At 37.9% G+C, this 21,988-nt stretch overlaps 1 protein-coding gene across 1 annotated transcript in view; it reads right to left on the reverse strand.

The window, feature by feature from the left end:
• The window catches only part of RPAP3 (RNA polymerase II associated protein 3), a 49,954-nt gene that overhangs the window by 24,895 nt on the left and 3,071 nt on the right, over positions 1 to 21,988 (reverse strand). The window contains exons 3-9 of the mRNA XM_030322441.1: positions 20,742 to 20,882; positions 17,195 to 17,317; positions 16,253 to 16,380; positions 4,372 to 4,493; positions 3,585 to 3,655; positions 2,328 to 2,453; positions 1,261 to 1,388 (exon numbers count right to left, since the gene is read on the reverse strand). Coding sequence (XP_030178301.1) covers positions 1,261 to 1,388; positions 2,328 to 2,453; positions 3,585 to 3,655; positions 4,372 to 4,493; positions 16,253 to 16,380; positions 17,195 to 17,317; positions 20,742 to 20,882 — 839 coding nt within the window. The remainder of the gene's footprint in view (positions 1 to 1,260; positions 1,389 to 2,327; positions 2,454 to 3,584; positions 3,656 to 4,371; positions 4,494 to 16,252; positions 16,381 to 17,194; positions 17,318 to 20,741; positions 20,883 to 21,988) is intronic.

A 21,988-nucleotide genomic window follows, 5' to 3' on the forward strand; every position in this document is an offset into this window, starting at 1 on the left:
CTTCTGCATCAGATATTATCCTGATTGTTCAACTTGGAACCCCTGAGTACATCCCGAACAGTTGTTTAGTACCATAGGACCAAGTTTTAGCTGTATATATAATCAATCAGCTTATCTCAATGGCAACAATTCTCTTTTGTGATGTATGGATATGCATATATAAAACACTTCCAGATAAAAATGTGCCCAAAAGGTTCTGAGGTTAAAATAATTTTTAGGGACACCTGGGTGGCTCAGTCAGTTAAGCATCCGACTTCGGCTCAGGTCACGATCTCACAGCTTATGAGTTTGAGCCCTACATCGGGCTCTGTTACTGACAGCTCAGAACCTGAAGCCTGTGTCTCCCTCTCTCCCTGCCCCTCCCCACTCAAGCTGTCTCTCTCAATAAACATTAAAAAGATTTAATAATTTTTAAATCATTAATTCAGAATAACACGCATGAAACAATTAATGTTAAATTGTGTAATGGCAGACTATTAAAAGTGGGAAAAGGGGTGCCTGGGTGGCTCAGTCGGTTAAGCATCCGACTTCAGCTCAGGTCACGATCTCGCGGTCCGTGAGTTCGAGCCCCGCGTCGGGCTCTGGGCTGATGGCTCAGAGCCTGGAGCCTGCTTCCATTCTGTGTCTCCCCCTCTCTCTGCCCCTCCCCCGTTCATGCTCTGTCTCTGTCTCAAAAATAAATAAAACGTTAAAAAAAAAATTTTTTTTAAATAAATAAATAAAAGTGGGAAAATAGGGGCACCTGGGTGGCTCAGTCAGTTGAGCATCCGACTTTGGCTCAGGTCATGATCTCACAGCTCATGAGTTCGAGCCCCGCGTCGGGCTCTGTGCTGACAGCTCAGAGCCTGAAGCCTGCTTGGGATGCTGTGTCTCCCTCTCTCTCTGCCCCTAACCCACTCGCATTCTGCCTCTGTTTCTCTCAAAAATAAACAAACATTAAAAAAAACAAAAATAGTGGGAAAATAATAACAAGAGCTAATATTTACCGAATACATACTGATATTCAGTCTCTCTCTCTCTCTCATTTAAATTTAATGCTCAGCTGCTTCTGATTCTGTGTCTCTCTCTCTGCCCCTACCCCACTTATGCTCTCTCTCTCTGTGAAAAATAAACATTAAAAAAAAAATTTTTTTAATAAAAAATAAATTTAATGCTCAGGAGTAAATAAATTATATTTTACTTAATTGTCTATCTAATAAGCCAATTTATGGTAAATTTCATTTTCACCCTGAAAAGCTATTAAGTACATCCAACACTTACCTCTGAATCTTCAGATAGGCCATTGCTCTGTTAGCCGGAAGAAGGGCATTAGTGCCATCTGCTGCTATTCCCCGAGTGTAGCATTCAATTGCCCTTTCGTATTTCCCCTCTTTGAAAAATCCATTCCCCTATCATTTTGGAGAGAAATATAAAGAAGAACGAAAAAAAATGCCAAAAAGTTAGTTGAATTCAAATCTTAAGTAAACACTACAAGAATACTCAACAATATTAAACCAGTAATTAAAGTATATTTTAATGTTAAAAATCTAGTCCATGATATATGCTTTAGAATGTTAGTTTAGGTGGTTTTTTGTAATGGCATTCTTCTCTTTTCAGAACTAAAAAGAAACATACACTACTATACTACTTTGCAGCATTAACCATTATTCTACTAATTAAATGTTAAAGCTTAAATTTAAAAACACATTGTAATATAGGCTCAAATATTATACTCTAGTTATACCAAAGGTTGCACAATAGAATTTCATAACCCAAGTAATTTTTGTGAAAGGACAGAGTACCAAAATTGTACAGTTCATTCTTTGGTAACATTAACATGTCTAAACACAGGATAAATTAAACCATATTAGAATGTGCATACCAGATTACCCTGTAACATTCATTTATAGGCTTATCACAATCAATAATCATTCCATAAGTATTTATTAAAAATCTTCTGTGGATCCATGAAAAACTATAGATGTATTAAATTAAATCTCAACTCACAATTTCTAAACAAATTTATCAGAAACAGTCTAGTGTGAATTAGCGGAAAAATAATTATATATAAGAATGAACTGTAACTTATTTCTATGCTAAATTTACATCTATATGTAAATATGTTAAAATAATCAGAGTAATTTGCTCCCTAAACTATGTTTTTTTTTTTTTTAATTATGTGCCAAGTCATCAATTACTCAAGTTTTGAATTATAAGCTCCAGAGGTTTTTAGTGTAATTTGCAACTCCTACGAAGAATTTAAATATTAGAGAAGACAGAAACAGACGAACAAGAAACAAAGAGCAAATTCAACAAAACATATGTATGTTGAAATCCCTCTGGATTACCAGATCTTTCTGTGAAATGGCCTGCTGCTTATTCTGTTGCTGTTCAATTTGCTTTTTCTCTTCTTCAGTTGTCTTAATCATCGTATCAGCTCCCTTTGGGCATGAATTTTCTTTGGATGCTAAAGCCTAGGAGACACAGTAGTCCACTAAAATAAAACAAGTAATACAAGATGCATACATATTTCATTGTGAAATACTAAATTACTCAAATATATTAGAATTTCTACATTTCAAATTAATACTGAAATAATATCTTTTACTCTAATTCAAAATCTAATTCAAATTAAAAAACAAAACAAATACATAATAAATTTAATACACATCTTATTCCAATTAAAATCACTAATGGTAGTTGTTCATTTATTTATCCAACAAATATTTACTGAAATTCTACACAGGCCAGGCACCATCCTAGAAACTATTTTCAAAAATAAACGGATAATCAAGACATCACCAAATTTCTCAAACTTCATATTCACAGTCATTACTTGACCTCAGACAAAATACAAAAATATATAACACAGTTCACAATTATAAGACAGTTGATACATTTATCAACAGATTTTATGTGCTATAAGTAATGGCAATATTTAAAAGCAGATTTTCCCCAATCATTGTCACTTTTTTCTCAAAGTTTCAATGCACAGCACAATAATTATAACTCTGATTCAACAGCAAAGTGAAAGGAATATGTAACTGTACACTATAATTTGACAAAAAACTTTTTAAGTATTTTCTTACTGTTAAAAAATTAGTATTGTTTTTGCTAAGATATAAACTATAAAGACAGAACAACTTAAAACTAACAAAATCAAAGAAATATGCAAAAACTTAGTACAGAAATAAAAGCACAAGCCAAAAAGAAAAATTATGGGGATAAAGAAAAATAATTGTCATCTGGGAAAAAATAAAGCAGCAGGAGTTGAAAAACCTCCAGTGATTTTTTTTGAAGATTTTAAGTAATCTCTACACCAACAGTGAGGCTCAAACTCACAACCCCAAAATCAAGAGTCTTATACTCTATACCAAGTGGGCCAGTCAGGTGTCTCTCAGATGACTTTTTTAAATGATGATTCCTAGGGATCCTGAACTATTCTACTTCCTCTAGCTTGCAAATTTGTTTAGTAAAACTGTACAGTACAAAGAATTAAAATTTTAAAAAGTCTATATTAAGTAATCTATGGTACAAAGACTATGCAAAAACCTTTACTTCATCAAATAAACGTTAAGTAATGCACTTAAATAACTATGTTTTACCTGATTAATTTTCCTGAGTTCATTCGTTGCTTCAAAGTTATTTGGTTCTAGTTCTAATACTTTTTCATAATCTAAGTAAATTTGAAGATAAAGAATATGTGAAAGACAAGATATTAAAAAATTCCATAGAACAATCATTTGCTACATGTGACAAACAGGCATGCATCCTGCAGCAAAATTACAAGGAACCAAGAAATACTAACCAACAGGAGGTTACTGGACTATCTCCATTCTCCACCAAGACAAACAAAATCCTAACAGAATCCCTTGCAAATCACCCTCTTCCACCAGCCCCAGGAAGGACACTTACTATCATTAAGTTGTAGATCTTAAAACCAGAAACAGCAGAATCCTATTAGATTATCAACTTTATTCAGATTTTATGATTTATAGTACACAAACTTATTTTATGGAGTAACAAAAGGCTTAGACTTTACAAATGAAGAAAAACATGTCAAGGACTCTATGTGCCGTGCCTCTCTGCCTCACGATATCCAACAAGATGCTTTAATCCCTATTTTACGGCTGAAAAACTGAAAATCATTGCGGACCCACAACCTTCTCCTTGGTCACATAGCTAATACACAGTGGAGTAAGAATTTGAACCAAAGTCTGATTGGTGGCAAATAATGCATTCCTTCCCAAAGTAGCAAAAATGAGATTTCTTCAAATACAGAAAGCTCTCTGAGGGTAGTAACTGTGATTACCTAGTATTCTTTGTATAGCATCTGTTAAATTAAACTATTAAAGAGTGTTTTAGATAATAATAAGATGAAAATATTAATACCTTTTTTGGCATCCTCTAACTTTTGCAAAGCAAATCGAGCAGCACCTCGTCTTGTATAAGCCTTGGTGTAACTTCTATTCAAGGCAATTGCTAAATTACAATCAGACTCAGCAACAGCAAATCTGCAATTTAAAAAAGTTGAAGTTAATAATATTCATTTGTCAAACCAAAACTTCAAAATTTGTTTCTGAAATCCCATCTTCTTTTATTTACTTAAGGCTACTGAAAAGCATTAATTCATGATGGTGAGATGTAAGTAACATTCCCTCTAAAGGAAAAAGAATGCCCACTACCACTGCTTTCTGTCAGTATTATATTAGAGGTCCTGGCTAATGCAGTTTCACAAGAAAGAAATATACAGCTAAAAGACTGGAGAGGAACAAAACTCAGATGATGTGATGGTCTACCTAAAAAACTCAAAACAATCTGGAGACACTGTTAGTAATAATGAAAGTTTGCAAGGTGACTGCTTTACTAAAGATAAGCAACAACAACAACAACAAAAAAAACAGAAATAAATCTAACAAAAGATATGTAAGACCCATATGCAGAACATTTGAAGACTGTCTTCAAAAACATTACTTAAGTGAAGACGTATCATATTCATGATTTACACTAAGTCACAAAACCATAGCAATATAATTCTCTCCAAACTGATCTATAAATCCAAAGCAATTAGAATCAAAATACCTACAGAATTTTTCAAGGAGTTTAACAAGATGATTCCGGTATTTACACTGATAAGCGAAAGTCCAAGAATACCCAAGACATTCCCAAAAAATAATAAGGTAAGAATACATGTCCTATGCCAAATATGGAGACTTATTATAATGCTATAGCAATTAAAGGTAGTATGGAATGAGTTATACGGATAGGCAACAGATCAACTGGAGAACAGAATGATGAAAAAGAGATCCATGTGGGGCACCTAGGTGGCTCAGTGGGTTGAGCTCAGTGGATTTCGGTTCATGGTCTCATGGTTTAGGAGACTGAACTCCACATCAGGCTCTGTGCTGACAGTGCGGAGTCTGCTTAGCATTTTCTCTCTCTCCCTGCCCCTCCCTTGCCCTCTCTTGCTATCAAAATAAGTAAATAAACATAAAAAAAAAAAAAAAAGAAAAAGAGATCCATGCAAACTAAGCATACGACAAGGTGGCACTGCAGATCCATGGGGAAAGTGTGGATGTTCAATAAATAAGACTGACATGACTGAAACAGTCATATGAAAAGATATGAAATTAGACTTCTACCTTCAGCATACATAAAGACTTAAACATGAAAATTGAAACTTAAAAACTTTTAGAAGAAAATAAAGAAGACTATTATGAGTTCAGCATGGGAAACTATTGTTGTAACAAATTATATTTTTTAAAGTGCTAACCTCTAAAAAAAAAAATCAATAAATTGAAATATATTAAAATTAAGAATTTCTGCTCATTGATACTTCACAGAGAAAGAAAAAAAGCAAAGCTGCAGATTGGGGGAAAATAATTATTATAAACAAAACACTGAAGGATTAGTATCCCGAAAGAATTCTTAAAAATCAATAGAAAAACAGACTTACAGAAAAATGCCCAAAAGACAAAACAGGCATTTCACAGGGAAACAAAGGAATACAGGTGGCAAATAAATATGTAAGATGTTCAACCTCATTAGCAGTTGTGGAAATGCAAATTAAGACCAAGGTGAATTACCATTTTGCACCCACTTGACTGAAAACAATTAAGAAGCCCGATTCTACCAGTGTTGGTAAAGACACGGAGCAAGCATCCACACATACTCCTAATGAGAACATAAACTTATACAACTACCTTTGCATTACTTGTACAACTGGTCATCACCATGTAAGTAGAACATATATATACATCCTGGGACCCAACCCCAAGAAACCTACAAAACTGTCAACATTATCACTGCTTTAAGGAAAGGAGAAAAGGGTGGTAGGGAGGGAGAGAAGGGGGGAAAAAGGGAGAAGAAAAGGAAAGAGTGAAAGAAAGGAGGCAACCAACAATCCAGCACCAGGAAAATGGATATAGGGAGGAAGCCCTGGTGGTGAAAAAAGATAAGAGAGAGGAGAGCACACGGGGAAACGCACGGGGAGAACACTTCCCCAAAGCCACTGGTTTGGAAAACAAGGGACTAATTTTCTAGTTTCTGCAACCAGCAGGGCTCAAAGCCAGGAGTTTTAGAGGTCATAGGGCAGGGCTGGGATAGAGCCCTGAAGGGCACTGCCCTACTCCTGGAGGGCAGGCAGGCAAACAACCCTGGGGCAGACAGTACAGTGATCTGAGGATCCCCTAAAATTGTTCCCTCTTCTTGGAGCACATCTGAGAGGTGGCTTTCAAAAAGGGGCCTCTCTGGGGATGAAAGAACCATTTCCATCCCCCCACACCTCTCAGCGTAGGCACAGAGACACTGACTGAGGGCAGCTAACCCAGACACTGGCTATTTAACCTGCTTTGCTCCAAATCCCATGACCCTGAGCTACAGCGATTGCCCTTCTTGGTCAAAACTGCATCCATCCCAGCACAGTGAGACCCTCCTCCAGAAGACCAGCGAGGGTCCCCACTAGACCAGGTCCCTAAAGTCTGGAGTTTTAAAAGTCAGCAGCCTTGGCTACAACAGAGCCCAAAGTGCACTGCACTGTTCCAGGCAGGCAACATGGAAAGAGCATGAAACCAGCAATCTGAAAACCACCTGGGATGCACAAGGGAAAATTATTTGCTCTTCTGGAATGCTTCCCTGAGAGCACAGAGACCCCTCTCTGAGGACAAAGGAGCTGGCTGACACCAGTTCCCTCCCCTACCACTCAGCATAAACCAACTTCAGTAAACAACACGGTGCCAACACTGGCTGCCCTACCTGCTCACACCAAGTCACATCCACCTGTGCTCCACTGGCACTGCTTTTCTCAGGCAAGAGTGCCTAAGTCGCAGAGCAGCGGGCCCCTTCCTCAGAAAGCCAGCAGAAACCTCTGCATGCACCACATCTACTGGCCATAGAGTTCTGCAAAGCTCTGGTTCTAGTGGAAGTAGACTTAGGTCTCATTTAATAAGTGGACCAAAGCACACCTAGTTAAAACTCCCCATACTCTGGCTAATCCAAACACTGCCCACTGCAGGCAAGGAGAGCTTCTGCAGATGACTGACCTGAAAGACAGAGCAGCCAAAACCCAGCAGCAGAGTGCATGCAGCACACACCAGGGACACTTCCCGAAGCTCCAGGCCTTGGACACTTATATGACCTCTTCTTCACAAAGCCATGACTCTCAGGAGCAGGAAACATAACAGGCTTTTCTAACACAGAGGAGAAGACAGAGACTCAGACAAAATACCAACATGGAGGAATTCATCCCAATAGAAAGAACAAGAAAAGATCCTGAACAGAGATCTAATGGAAAAAAAGCATAAGTAATATGCCTGATGGAAAATTTAAAGCAACACTTAAAAGGATATTTGGTGGTCTTGAGAAAAGCATGAAAGACATCAGGGACAGCCGTACCACAGACAAAAAAGAGCTAAAAAACAGTCAGAAATGAGAAATGCAAGAACTGAGATTTGAAACAGACTGCATGTAATGACCACAACGATGGAAGAAGCAGAGGAACAAATAAGTGATACAGAAGATAGAATAATGGAAAATAATAAAGCTGAACAAAAGAGAAGAATTATGGATCACGAGAATACTAGGGAACTCAGTGATTCCATCAAATGTAGTAATATTTGTATCATAGGAGTCCCAGAAAGAAAGACAGAAAAGGGTGCAGAAGGTTTATTTGAGGAAATAATAATTGAAAACTTCCCTAATGTGGGAAAGGAAAGAAACATCCAAATCCAGGAGGCACAGAGAACTCCAATCAAAATCAACAGAAGCAGGCCAACACCAGACATATTGCAATTAAACTTGCAAAATACTGTGATAAAAAAAAAAAAATCCTAAAAGCAGCAAGACAAAAGAAGTCCCTAACCTACAAAGGAAGACCCATAAGGCCAAGCTGCAGATCTCTCCACAAAAACTTGGCAAGCCAGAAGGGAGTAGCATGATACATTCAACACACTAAATGGGAAAAATATGCAGCCAAGAATACTCTATCCAGCAAGGCTGTCATTCAGAATAGGAGAGATAAAGAGTTTCCCAGACAAACAAAAACTAAAGGAGTTCGTGACCAGTAAACCAGCCCTGCAAGAAATATTAAGGGGGACTCTTTGAGTGGGAAAAGACCAAAAGCAACAAAGACTAGAAATGGATAGAGAAAATCTCCAGAAACAACAATAAAATAACACTAAATTCATATCTATCAAGAATTACTCTAAATGTAAGTGGACCAAATGCTCCAATCAAAAGACGGTGTCAGAATGGATTAAAAAAATAAGACCCATGTATATGCTATCTATAAGAGACTCAGCTGCAGACTGAAAATGAGGGGATGGAAACCATCTATCATGCAAATGGAAGTCAAAAGAAAGCCAGAGTAGCAATATCAGACAAACTAGATTTTGCTTATTTTTTTTAAGTTTATTTATTCAAAAGAGAAAGTGCACGCATGTGTGCAACCGGGCAAGGGACAGAGACAGAGAGGATTCCCAGGATCCCACGCAGGCTTTGTGTAGCCAGAACTCACAAACCATGAGATCATAACCTGAGCCCAAATCAAGAATTGGGACACTTAACTGACTGAGCCACACAGGCGCCCCCAAACTAGATTTTAAACCAAAGACAAGAGAGGAAGAAGGGCACCATATCATAATAAGGGGACTATCCAACAAGATGATCTTAACAATTATAAATATTTATGCCCCCATATGAGAGCACCAGATATGTAAAACAATTAATATCAAACCTAAAGAAACTCATTGATAATAATACAATAACAGTAGGGGACTTTAACACCCCACTTACAGCAATGGAAAGATTATCTAAGCAGAAAACCAGTAAGGAAACAATAGCTTTGAATGACACACTGGACCAGACAGACTTTACAAGTATATTCAGAATATTTCATTGCAAAGCAGAATACACATCGTTTTCAAATGCACATGAGACATTCTCCAGAAGAGATCACATACCAGGTCACAAATAAGGCCTCAACAAGCACAAAAAGAGAGACATCATACCATGCATATTCTCTGACCACAATGCTATGAAACTTGAAGTCGACCACAAGAAAAAATTTGGAAAGACCACAAATACATGGAGTTAAACAACATGCTACTAAAGAATGAATGGGTCAACCAGGAAATCAGAGAAGAAATAAAAGAATACATGGAAACAAATGAAAATGAAAACACAACGGTCCAAAACCTCTGGGATGGAGCAAAAGCAGTCATAAGAGGGAAGTATATAGCAATACAGGCCTATCTCAAGAAACAAGAAAAAACTCAAATAAACAACCAACCTTACACCTAAAGCAACAAGAAAAAGAACAAATGAAGCCCAAAGCCAGCAGAAAAAGGGAAATAATAAAGATTATAGCAGAAATAAAGGATACAGAAACTAAAAAACCACCAGAACAGGTCAATGAAACCAGAAGCTGATTCTGTGAAAAAATTAGTAAAATTGATAAACTCCTAACCAGACTTATCAAACAGAAAAGAGAAAGAACCAAAATAAATGAAATCACAAATGAGAGAGGAGAAATAATTAACACCACAGAAATGCTAACAATTATAAGAAAAAAACTATGAAAAATTATATGCCAACAAACTGAAAGACTGGAAGAAATCGAAAAATGTCTGGAAACATATAAACTACCAAAACTGAAACAGGAAGAAATAGAAAACTTGAACACACCAATAACCAGCAAAGAATCAGTAATCAAAAATCTCCCATAAACAAAAGTTCAGGGCCAGATCAACTTCCCAGGGGAATTCTACCAAACAATGAAAGAAGAATTAATACCTATTATTCTCAAACTAGTGCAAAAAAATAAAAATGGAATGAAAACTTCCAAATTCATTTTATGAGGCCAGCATTCCCAATTCCAAAACCAGACAAAGACTCTGCTAAAAAAGAGAACTAAGCTCCAATATCCCTCATGAACATGGATGCAAAAATTCTCAACAGAATACTAGCAAATCAAATCCAACAATACATTAAAAAAATCATTCACCACGATCGAGTGGGATTTACTCCTGGGCTGCAAAGGTGGTTGCAAATCAATTAACGTGATACACCACATTAATACAAGAAAGCAAAAGAACCATATGATCCTTTCAATAAATGCAGAAAAAGCATTTGACAAAGTACAACATCCATCCATGATAAAAAAATCCTCAAAAAAGCAGGGATAGAGGGAACATATCTCTACATCACAAAGGACATATACAAAAAAACCCACAGCTAATACCATCCTCAATGGGGAAAACTGAGAGCTTGTCCTCTTCCAGTCAGGAACAAGTCGGGGATGTCCACTCTTACCACTGTCATTTAACACAGCACTGGAAGCCCTAGCCTCAGCAATCGGACAACAAAAAGAAATAAAAGTCATCCAAATTGGCAGAGATCAAACTTTCATTATTTGTAAATAACATGATACTCCATACAGAAAACCCAAAAGATTCCACCAAAAAATTGCTAGAACTGATAAACAATTCAGTAAAGTTGCAGGATACACAATCAACAGAGAAATCTGTTGCATGTCTATACACCAATAATGAAGCAGCAGAAAAATCAAGGAATCCTTTTTACATCTGCACCAAAAATTGTAAGATACCTAGAAATAAACCTAACCAAAGATGTAAAAGATATGTACTCTGAAAACTATAAAACACTGGTGAAAGAAATTGAAGACGGGGATTCTGGGAAGATGGCGGCGTAGGAGGACGCTGGGCTCACCGCGCGTCCTGCTGATCACTTAGATTCCACCTACACCTGCCTAAATAACCCAGAAAACCGCCAGAGGATTAGCAGAAAGGAGTCACCGGACCCAAGTGCAGACGAGAGGCCCACGGAAGAGGGTAGGAAGGGCGGCGAGGCGGTGCGCGCTCCAGGGACTGGCGGGAGGGAGCCGGGGCGGAGGGGCGGCTCGCCGGTCAAGCAGAGCCCCCGAGTCCGGCTTGCAAAAGCGGAGGGGCCTGACGGACTGTGTTCCGACAGCAAGCGCGACTTAGCGTCTGGGAGGTCATAAGTTAACAGCTCTACTCGGAAAGCAGGAAGGCTGGAGGACAAAGGGAGGGTGAGCTGCGGAGCCCCCCGGACGACAGAGCTCAGTTTGGTGGGGAACAAAAGGCGCTCGCCAGCGCCACCTCCCCCACCCATCCCCCAGCCAAAATCCCAAAGGGAACCGGTTCCGGCCAGGGAAATTGCTCGCTCCGCGCAAACACCCAACTCTGTGCTTCTGCGGAGCCAAACCTCCGGCAGCGGATCTGACTCCCTTCGGCTGCCACGGGGCCCCTCCTGAAGTGGATCACCTAAGGAGAAGCGAGCTAAGCCTGCCCCCCCTCCCGCCGTGCACCTTGCCTTCCCACCCCAGCTAATACGCCAGATCCCCAGCATCACAAGCCTGGCAGTGTGCAAGTAGCCCAGACGGGCCACGCCACCCCACAGTGAATCCCGCCCCTAGGAGAGGGGAAGAGAAGGCACACACCAGTCTGACTGTGGCCCCAGCGGTGGGCTGGGGGCAGACATCAGGACTGACTGCGGCCCCGCCCACCAACTCCAGTTATACACCACAGCACAGGGGAAGTGCCCTGCAGGTCCTCACCACACCAGGGACTATCCAAAATGACCAAGCGGAAGAATTCCCCTCAGAAGAATCTCCAGGAAATAACAACAGCTAATGAGCTGATCAAAAAGGATTTAAATAATATAACAGAAAGTGAATTTAGAATAGTAGTCATAAAATTAATCGCTGGGCTGGAAAACAGCATACAGGACAGCAGAGAATCTCTTGCTACAGAGATCAAGGGACTAAGGAACAGTCACGAGGAGCTGAAAAACGCTTTAAATGAAATGCAAAACAAAATGCAAACCACCACGGCTCGGATGGAAGAGGCAGAGGAGAGAATAGGTGAACTAGAAGATAAAGTTATGGAAAAAGAGGAAGCTGAGAAAAAGAGAGATAAAAAAATCCAGGAGTATGAGGGGAAAATTAGAGAACTAAGTGATACACTAAAAAGAAATAATATACGCATAATTGGTATCCCAGAGGAGGAAGAGAGAGGGAAAGGTGCTGAAGGGGTACTTGAAGAAATAATAGCTGAGAACTTCCCTGAACTGGGGAAGGAAAAAGGCATTGAAATCCAAGAGGCACAGAGAACTCCCTTCAGACGTAACTTGAATCGATCTTCTGCACGACATATCATAGTGAAACTGGCAAAATACAAGGATAAAGAGAAAATTCTGAAAGCAGCAAGGGGTAAACGTGCCCTCACATATAAAGGGAGACCTATAAGACTCGTGACTGATCTCTCTTTTGAAACTTGGCAGGCCAGAAAGACTTGGCACGAGATTTTCAGTGTGCTAGACAGAAAAAATATGCAGCCGAGAATCCTTTATCCAGCAAGTCTGTCATTTAGAATAGAAGGAGAGATAAAGGTCTTCCCAAACAAACAAAAACTGAAGGAATTTGTCACCACTAAACCAGCCCTACAAGAGATCCTAAGGGGGACCCTGTGAGACAAAGTACCAGAGACATCACTACAAGCATAAAACATACAGACATCACAATGACTCTAAACCCGTATCTTTCTATAATAACACTGAATGTAAATGGATTAAATGCGCCAACCAAAAGACATAGGGTATCAGAATGGATAACAAAACAAGACCCATCTATTTGCTGTCTACAAGAGACTCATTTTAGACCTGAGGACACCTTTAGATTCAGAGTGAGGGGATGGAGAACTATTTATCATGCTACTGGAAGCCAAAAGAAAGCTGGAGTAGCCATACTTATATCAGACAAACTAGACTTTCAATTAAAGGCTGTAACAAGAGATGAAGAAGGACATTATATAATAGTTACAGGGTCTATCCATCAGGAAGAGCTAACAATTATAAATGTCTATGCGCCGAATACCGGAGCCCCCAAATATATAAAACAATTACTCATAAACATAAGCAACCTTATTGATAAGAATGTGGTAATTGCTGGGGACTTTAACACCCCACTTACAGAAATGGATAGATCATCTAGACACACGGTCAATAAAGAAACAAGGGCCCTGAATGAGACATTGGATCAGATGGACTTGACAGATATATTTAGAACTCTGCATCCCAAAGCAACAGAATATACTTTCTTCTCGAGTGCACATGGAACATTCTCCAAGATAGATCATATACTGGGTCACAAAACAGCCCTTCATAAGTTTACAAGAATTAAATTATACCATGCATACTTTCAGACCACAATGCTATGAAGCTTGAAATCAACCACAGGAAAAAGTCTGGAAAACCTCCAAAAGCATGGAGGTTAAAGAACACCCTACTAACGAATGAGTGGGTCAACCAGGCAATTAGAGAAGAAATCAAAAAATATATGGAAACAAACGAAAATGAAAATACAACAATCCAAACGCTTTGGGACACAGCGAAGGCAGTCCTGAGAGGAAAATACATTGCAATCCAGGCCTATCTCAAGAAACAAGAAAAATCCCCAATACAAAATCTAACAGCACACCTAAAGGAACTAGAAGCAGAACAGCAAAGGCAGCCTAAACCCAGCAGAAGAAGAGAAATAATAAAGATCAGAGCAGAAATAAACAATATAGAATCTAAAAAAACTGTAGAGCAGATCAACGAAACCAAGAGTTGGTTTTTTGAAAAAATAAACAAAATTGACAAACCTCTAGCCAGGCTTCTCAAAAAGAAAAGGGAGATGACCCAAATAGATAAAATCATGAATGAAAATGGAATTATTACAACCAATCCCTCAGAGATACAAACAATTATCAGGGAATACTATGAAAAATTATATGCCAACAAATTGGACAACCTGGAAGAAATGGACAAATTCCTGAACACCCACACTCTTCCAAAACTCAATCAGGAGGAAAGAGAAAGCTTGAACAGACCCATAACCAGGGAAGAAATTGAATCGGTTATCAAAAATCTCCCAACAAATAAGAGTCTGTTTAAAGCAGAGATAATACCTATCCTTCTCAAGCTATTCCAAGAAATAGAAAGGGAAGGAAAACTTCCAGACTCATTCTATGAAGCCAGTATTACTTTGATTCCTAAACCAGACAGAGGTCATGGCTCAGGTCGTGATCTGGTGGTCATGGGATTGAGCCCTGTGATGAGCTCTGCACTGATAGGGCAGAGTCTGCTTGGCATTCTCTCTCTCCTTCTCTCTCTGCCCCTCCTCCACTTGTGCTCTCTCTCAAAATAAATACATAAACATTTAAAAAAATAGCTTCTTCACAGCAAAGGAAATAATCAATAAAACTAAAAGGCAATCTTCAGAATGGGAGAAGATATCTGTAAATGACATATCTGATAAAGGTTTAGTTACCAAAATCTATACAGAACTGATCAAACTTAACACCCAAAACAACAAATAATCCAGTGAAGAAGTGGGCAGAAGACATGCATAGTGATTTCTCCAAAGACGTACAGACGGCTAACAGACACATGAAAAGATGCTCAACATCACTCATCATCAGGTAAATACAAATCAAAACTGCAATCAGATATCACCTCACACCGGTCAGAATGGCTACAATTAACAACGCAGGAAACAACAGATGTTGGTAAGGATGTGGAGAATAGGGAACCCTTTTACCCTGCTGATGGGAAGGCAAACTGGTACAGCCACTGTGGAAAACAGATGGAGGTTCTTCAAAAAGTTAAAAAGAGGACTACCCTAAATTCCAGCAATTGCACTACTAGAAATTTACCCAAAGGATTAAAAAATACTAAATACATGCACCCTGATGTTTATATCAACATTACCAATAGCCAAATTATGGAAAGAGCCCAAATGTCCATCAACTGATAAATGGATAAAGAAGATACGGTATCTATACACAACGGAATATTACTTAGTCATCAAAAAGAATGAAAGCTTGCCATTTGCATCAACACAGATGGAGCCAGAGAGTATTATGCTAAATGAAATAAGTCAGAGAAAGACAAATACCATATAATTTCACTCATATGTGGAATTTAGAAAACAAATCAAATGAACTGGGGTGGGAGAGAGAGAGAGACAAAGCAAGAAACAGACTCTTAACTTTCGCGAACAAACTGAGGGTTGCTGGACGGGAGGTGGGTTAGGCTGGGGTGGGGAGATAGGTTAAGCAGATGATGGATATTAAGGAGTGCACTTGTAATGAGCATCAGGTGTTGTATGTAAGTGACGAATCACTACATTCTATACCTGAAGCTAACATTACACTGTATGTTAACTGGAATTTCAATAAAAACTTGGAAGAAAAAAAAAAAATGAAGACCCCATCCCCACTTTCAAGGGAAGATGACAGTTATCTTTTTATGATGTGTGGTTCCCAAATGCTACTCTGCATGCAAATGCGAAAATTTGGGACAAATTTTTACCACTTTATGTTGAAAATCTGGAAAAGAAAGGCCATGTGGGAAATTTTAATAAAGCCAAATTGATTTCATTTAAAAGACTGCTCTAAGATTATGTCCTTAATACTGCCAAATGCTCTTTTGTTCAAGAAATTATAATGAAAGCAAATGATTGTAGGTTTGTTTTACTATGCTTAGTAATGAGAATAAAAAGTCAGTAACACTATTAAAAAAAAAGAAGAAGAAATATGTGTCTGGAGTTTCTCTACAACTTTTCAAGGCTTAGTAACTCATGCCTTTTTATCTCTGAATATTATGTCATTGCCTGGGTGTATGAAAGATTCTTTTCTTAAATCAGTGTCGATACACACATAAAATATTCACAAACATTATGGAAATGCCTTACTTTTTCAACCTAAAGTATGCTGACGCTCTGTTTGTTGGCAACACAGGATTATACGGATCAGCATCCATGCCTTTGGTGTAGCATTCAATTGCTTCATCATATTTTCCTTGTTTGAAGTATTTATTGCCCTGAAAAAGCATATGAGTCAGATACATACTGGCACAGAATTCCAGAGACATTTGCTTTCAATATTATGTATAGCTTTCTAACTCATTAGCTCTGTAATCAAGGTTAACAGTAAAGAAAAGAGAATTAAGCAAAACGGTCTTTCAACAAATGCTGATAATTCACTATATAGTCATAGTATGGGCACAATCCAAAAGCCCTGGTAGAAAAATGAGTAACACACCTAGCACTATATACTTTTTACTGACAATAACCCACAGAAATGTGACAAAAGAAAGGCATCAAGATGAAGTTTAATCTGAAAAGAGTTCCATCTTTTTGAAAAGCATTATTAGTTTTATAACAAGGCTTTTCCAAAGAGGGATGTTTAACATTCCAAAAAGTAACCAAAGATGGCCTGTGATATGGAGGAGTGGAATTTAATACTCATGTCACGCTGATTTTAAGTTACTTTTGTCTACTACAAAAAATCCTAAAACGACTCTCTGTACAGTCCATGCACTTACATATAATAATTCCCTTAATATTCATAATAATCCATTGAAATTTACTAATAATATTAATCTGATATTTACAGTTAAGAAAACTGAGGTACAAGCAATTTAAAGAACTTGTCACAGGATCTGAACCCATGTAATCTGGTTTCAGAGCATACATTCCTAATCAACAAGCTCTACTGTCTCTTGATATGGGTACAGCCAATAAAAACTTAAAATTTGAATACCCCCCAAACTATGTTGAAGAAATACTGGGAGCCATGTGATTTTCTACATATCCTGCTTACATGAAGGAAACTAATGCTAACCTAAAGAATACCTTTTCTTTTAGAGTAAGAGCCTTTTGTGAATCTACATGAATCCCATCTTCTTCTGACTCTGATTCTTGAGACACAGAATCATGGGTACTCTCTTCTTTATCAAGCTCATCAAGGATGCTGTCCTGAAATTGTAAGTAGGAAAACTTAGTGTTCATAACTACATGACCATTAAAATAAAGAAGACAAAAAAAAAAAAAAAAAAAAAAAAAAAAAAAAAAAGGACACTCAATAGAATTTAGGTTGTTATCACCTAAAGACCTAAAGGTCTAAGGTTGCTTTCAACCCAAATAACCCCTCATGGTTAGGATTATATCCAGAGAAAAATGTACCCTTAGAAAACCAAGATCCAAACCACTTAAAGAATCTACCTTTGAACACATAAAGTAAGCTAAGTCAATAGGGTCCACAAAACACCCCTAAGTCACAAACTATTAGTAGTGAGGTATTAGCTTGACATAACCAAAGTTTGCAAATAACCCCAAATTAATATAATAAACAACCAATAGCCAAGAGTGTTTTTTACTAAAATGCTTTTTCCTTCCTTAATCTTAAAACATTAAAAACTGCTTGTAGAACACAATAATTCCTAATCGTCAAAAAACCTATGAGGTAAGTATAGTTACCCATTTTTCACTGCAAGGAACCGAAACACAGAAGTTTGTTAACGCAACATCACTCAGCTAATAAGTGGTCAAGTCAGGATTTGAACCCAGGCAAATCTGACTCCTCTGTCAGCAGCTGTTATACTGTTTCTCAGCGAATTCCAAAAATATAGCAGACTATCAAAGAAAATATGTATTATGCTAGTCCCACAATTCCCAATCTCTTTGGGATCACACTTTCCTTTCATGGTAATAAATCATCTCATGAACCCCATCAATATACTTTAAATATATATGATAAAAGAATGGTTTTTACAAAGAGATTTTAAACTAGTAAGCATTAAAGAGTTCACTAAAGCTCATTTAAATATTTTTTAATGTTTTTATTTATTTTGAGGAGAGAGAGGCAGAGTGTGAGTAGGGGAGGGCAGAAAGAGAGAGAGGGAGAATCCAAAGCAGGCTCCAGCTTCTGAGCTGTCAGCGCAGAGCCCGACGCAGGGCTCCAACTCATGAATGGTGAGATCATGACCTGAGCCGAAGTCAGATGCTTAACCGACTAAGCCACCCAAGCACCCCCACTAAAGCTCATTTAAACAAAAACTTCAATTATGTAAACAAAATCGTTTTTGCATTTAACAAACAGCATACTATTTTATGTAAAAAAAAAAAAGTATTGATAAATTAAAAAATAAAATCTATGCTTAGTTACACTGAATGAACATTAAGAGATAGACTGAAGCTTAGCTGTGTGTTAGCATGAAGATTCCACAAATACCACCACCCTACCAACATTAACGAGACAAGATTATCCATTCCTGCTATGTTTATATGTGTATAACACCACCAGCAGCAGGACACTAAAGCACGATGCTCAGATCTCAAAACAGGAGTTCAATCAGTATCTGTGAATGAACAAACGTTTGTGTAGAAAGCACCTCTCTAGGTAATGATCTGAGATGATGCTTTTCAAGAAAAAGCATTATAAGATACCACCTTATGAAAAGGAAAAGGCTACATAATGAGGGGTAAGGTCACAAAAAATGAAAAGTGGACTATATAATACTCAGCAGAGTAAAAGTCATGTTCAGAAAGTATCATTTCCCACAGTAATAAATCCAAGACCTAAAACCATACTTCTCTTACATCAGGACAATACTGAAACAGATAGCAAACTATTTAATTAATAGTGCCAGCTCCATCTTGAGTCAATTAGCCTTGGTTTCATTAAGAAAAATACAACTAATTTGGAAAACCACTAAGCAGTATCTTCTAAACCTAAATGTGTATATAAAGTATGACCTGGCAAATTCCCCCTGGGTGCTTATATCCATCAAAAGACACATACAATAATGTTCATAACAGGTTTGTTCATAATAGCAACCCAAATGTATGTCAACAGAAGAATGGATACACAAATTGTGATATACTCTCACAATGGAATTCTGATCAGCAATGAAAAAAAGAAATTACTGCTACTGACAATACAGATCAATGTCAGATAATGCTAGCAACCGAAGCTAAACAAAAAGAGTGCATACTATATGATACATTTATATGAAATTCCATAACCGGCAAAACTCATCTAAAATATTAGAGATCACAACAGCAGCTACCTTTGGGGGGCAATCAACTGAAAAGGGAGGTTTCTGAGATGCTGGAAATGTCTTATATCTTGATGTGGATGGTGGTTTCTCAAGTATATATATGAGCAAAAATTCAGATTTTTGCATTTACTGTATGTATAACCTCAAATAAAAATGTTAAACAGTAAAGTGTAAATAAAATAACAAACACAAAAATCACAAGAGTGGTTATCTATGGAAGTAGAGGGGGAGAAAAGAAGATGGGGTAGGAAAGGAGCACACTGGTAGCTTCAACAGGACTGAAAAATTCTCTGTAAGTTACATGGTGGGCTCACATATTCATTTTATTATTATGCTTTAGACCATATATCTTCACTTACTCTTTTGTATAAATCGACTATTACATTAACACTTTCAGAAAGACTAAAAAGGAATATATATTTCAGATCAATCAAACCAAATCAACCCTTAAGGTGGGTGAGAGTCTAGAATAAGGCTGACCAACAGATTGCCTTTCACAGGCTGACCTAATGATGGCTGCTTGAAGCACTACGTAGAGGGTTCGGAGGCAGAGTACTGGTGGTAATTTTCCAGTTACACCATGTGTTACGTGTGGGAGATGGGAGGCAAACAGATTTACCCTCATCTAGAAGGGTGAAGCCCATCCTCTGGGGATCAAGATAGGCCTACTTTTATTGTCCCATAGCCACAGCCCCAAGACTAGACACTAAGACATTCCCTTTCAGCCAGTATTAGGTCCTTCAGTCTATAAAAACATATAGCAGAGTCCTTCTTTTCTGGGAGTTATTACTATCTTAGAATTCTGGCTGTCTAGGGATTAGAGATGGCGGGGAGGAGGGATGTGGGTGCAAGTATTAACAGACAGCACAAGAGAGATCTTTGTGGCGATGCAGTATTTTTGAGTTCTAAATGCCATGGTGGTTACCCAAGTGTTCATGGGATAAAATGGCACAGAACTATATACATTGTACCATATCGATTTCCTGGTTTTGATACTGCACTGTAGTTAAGGAAGATATAACCACTGGGGTAAACTGGAAGAAGAGTACACTGGACCTCTACATATTATTTTTGCAAAAAGAGAAAAAAGGAAGAAAAAAATAGGAAAAAAAGAAAAGAACACTGGCTGTTTTAGCCACTATACACTGAAAGAGGGCTGCAGGAGAAAAAAATAGTGTAGCAAATTGAAGAGCACTATGAATGAATTTGTATCCACATAAAACAATCCAAATGACAAAAACAGGCATAAGAACTTTATTTTTCATTTAACCCATGACTCTTAGCTAACTCTAAGATAACTTTTTTCAAATACTAAGAAGCACAAGAGTAGATTAACTTACCACATCAAGTTTTGCCCATGCTTCATAATCATAAGATTTTATCCTGTTTTTTGTGTTTTCATCTTTGGTTTTTTTAGAAGACTCTTTAGGTTTGCCTTTCTTCTTTTTCCTAAAATTCCCATTTCGAATAGGAGGTAAATTCTAGGGACAGGGGAAAAAAACACACACAACGTTTTAAGCCCTGCTCTATTAATTACATTTTTGTGTAACTAGCAATGTTTAAAATTCGCACTAAATTATACCTTCAAGTAGGAACTACTTTTTATTTTTTAAGTATGTAAAAACATCAATTTACCATCTTCACTTATAATAATTCATGCCTGAAATGTTAAATTCATTCTCTGACAAATGTTGAACATTGTTTAGTCACAAGAAAAGTTAGTATCTAGAAAGTTTCATTATACATTTAATTTGCAATCCTAAATGCACACTTCCAAACCTGCCTGATCTTCAGCCTTACTATAATGAATTAGCAGTAGTACAACAGCAAACTGAACTGCCTCCACATCATTAGTATGAAAAAGCTATCCATATTTAAATGCGTACTCTTTTTTTTTTAATTTTTTTTTTTCAACGTTTTTTATTTTTATTTTTGGGACAGAGAGACACAGAGCATGAACGGGGGAGGGGCAGAGAGAGAGGGAGACACAGAATCGGAAACAGGCTCCAGGCTCCGAGCCATCAGCCCAGAGCCCGACGGGGGGCTCGAACTCACGGACCGCGAGATCGTGACCTGGCTGAAGTCGGACGCTTAACCGACTGCGCCACCCAGGCGCCCCTTAAATGCGTACTCTTAAGAAAAACGTTTGGTTGTACCATCTACATTTTACGCTAACAGTGTATGTTAACATATCATGAAATATATAATTATATACGATCTGTATAATATATATACACACTAAATATTGTATGATGTTACTCATTTACCTTAAGAATTATCACATGGCCTTCCTTTCAGGAACTATTCGCTAAGTCTTAAAACGTCTTCATGTAGTTAATATAAATAATTACAAAGACTTTAAAAAGCAGAATTTTTCAGAATGCCGACAGGCAGCAAATCACTTCAAATTCAGTATTTTCACAAAACATTTTAAAAAGCTGTGCTTTGGGGCACCTAGGTGCTTCAGTCAGTTCAGCGTCAGACTTCGGCTCAGGTCATGATCTCATGCTTCATGGGTTCAAGCCTCGTGTCAGGCTCTGTGCTGACAGCTCAGAGCCTGGAGCCTGCTTCGGATTCTGTGTCACCC

This window comes from Lynx canadensis, chromosome B4 (assembly GCF_007474595.2).
Source record: "Lynx canadensis isolate LIC74 chromosome B4, mLynCan4.pri.v2, whole genome shotgun sequence".
Lineage (NCBI taxonomy): Eukaryota > Metazoa > Chordata > Mammalia > Carnivora > Felidae > Lynx > Lynx canadensis.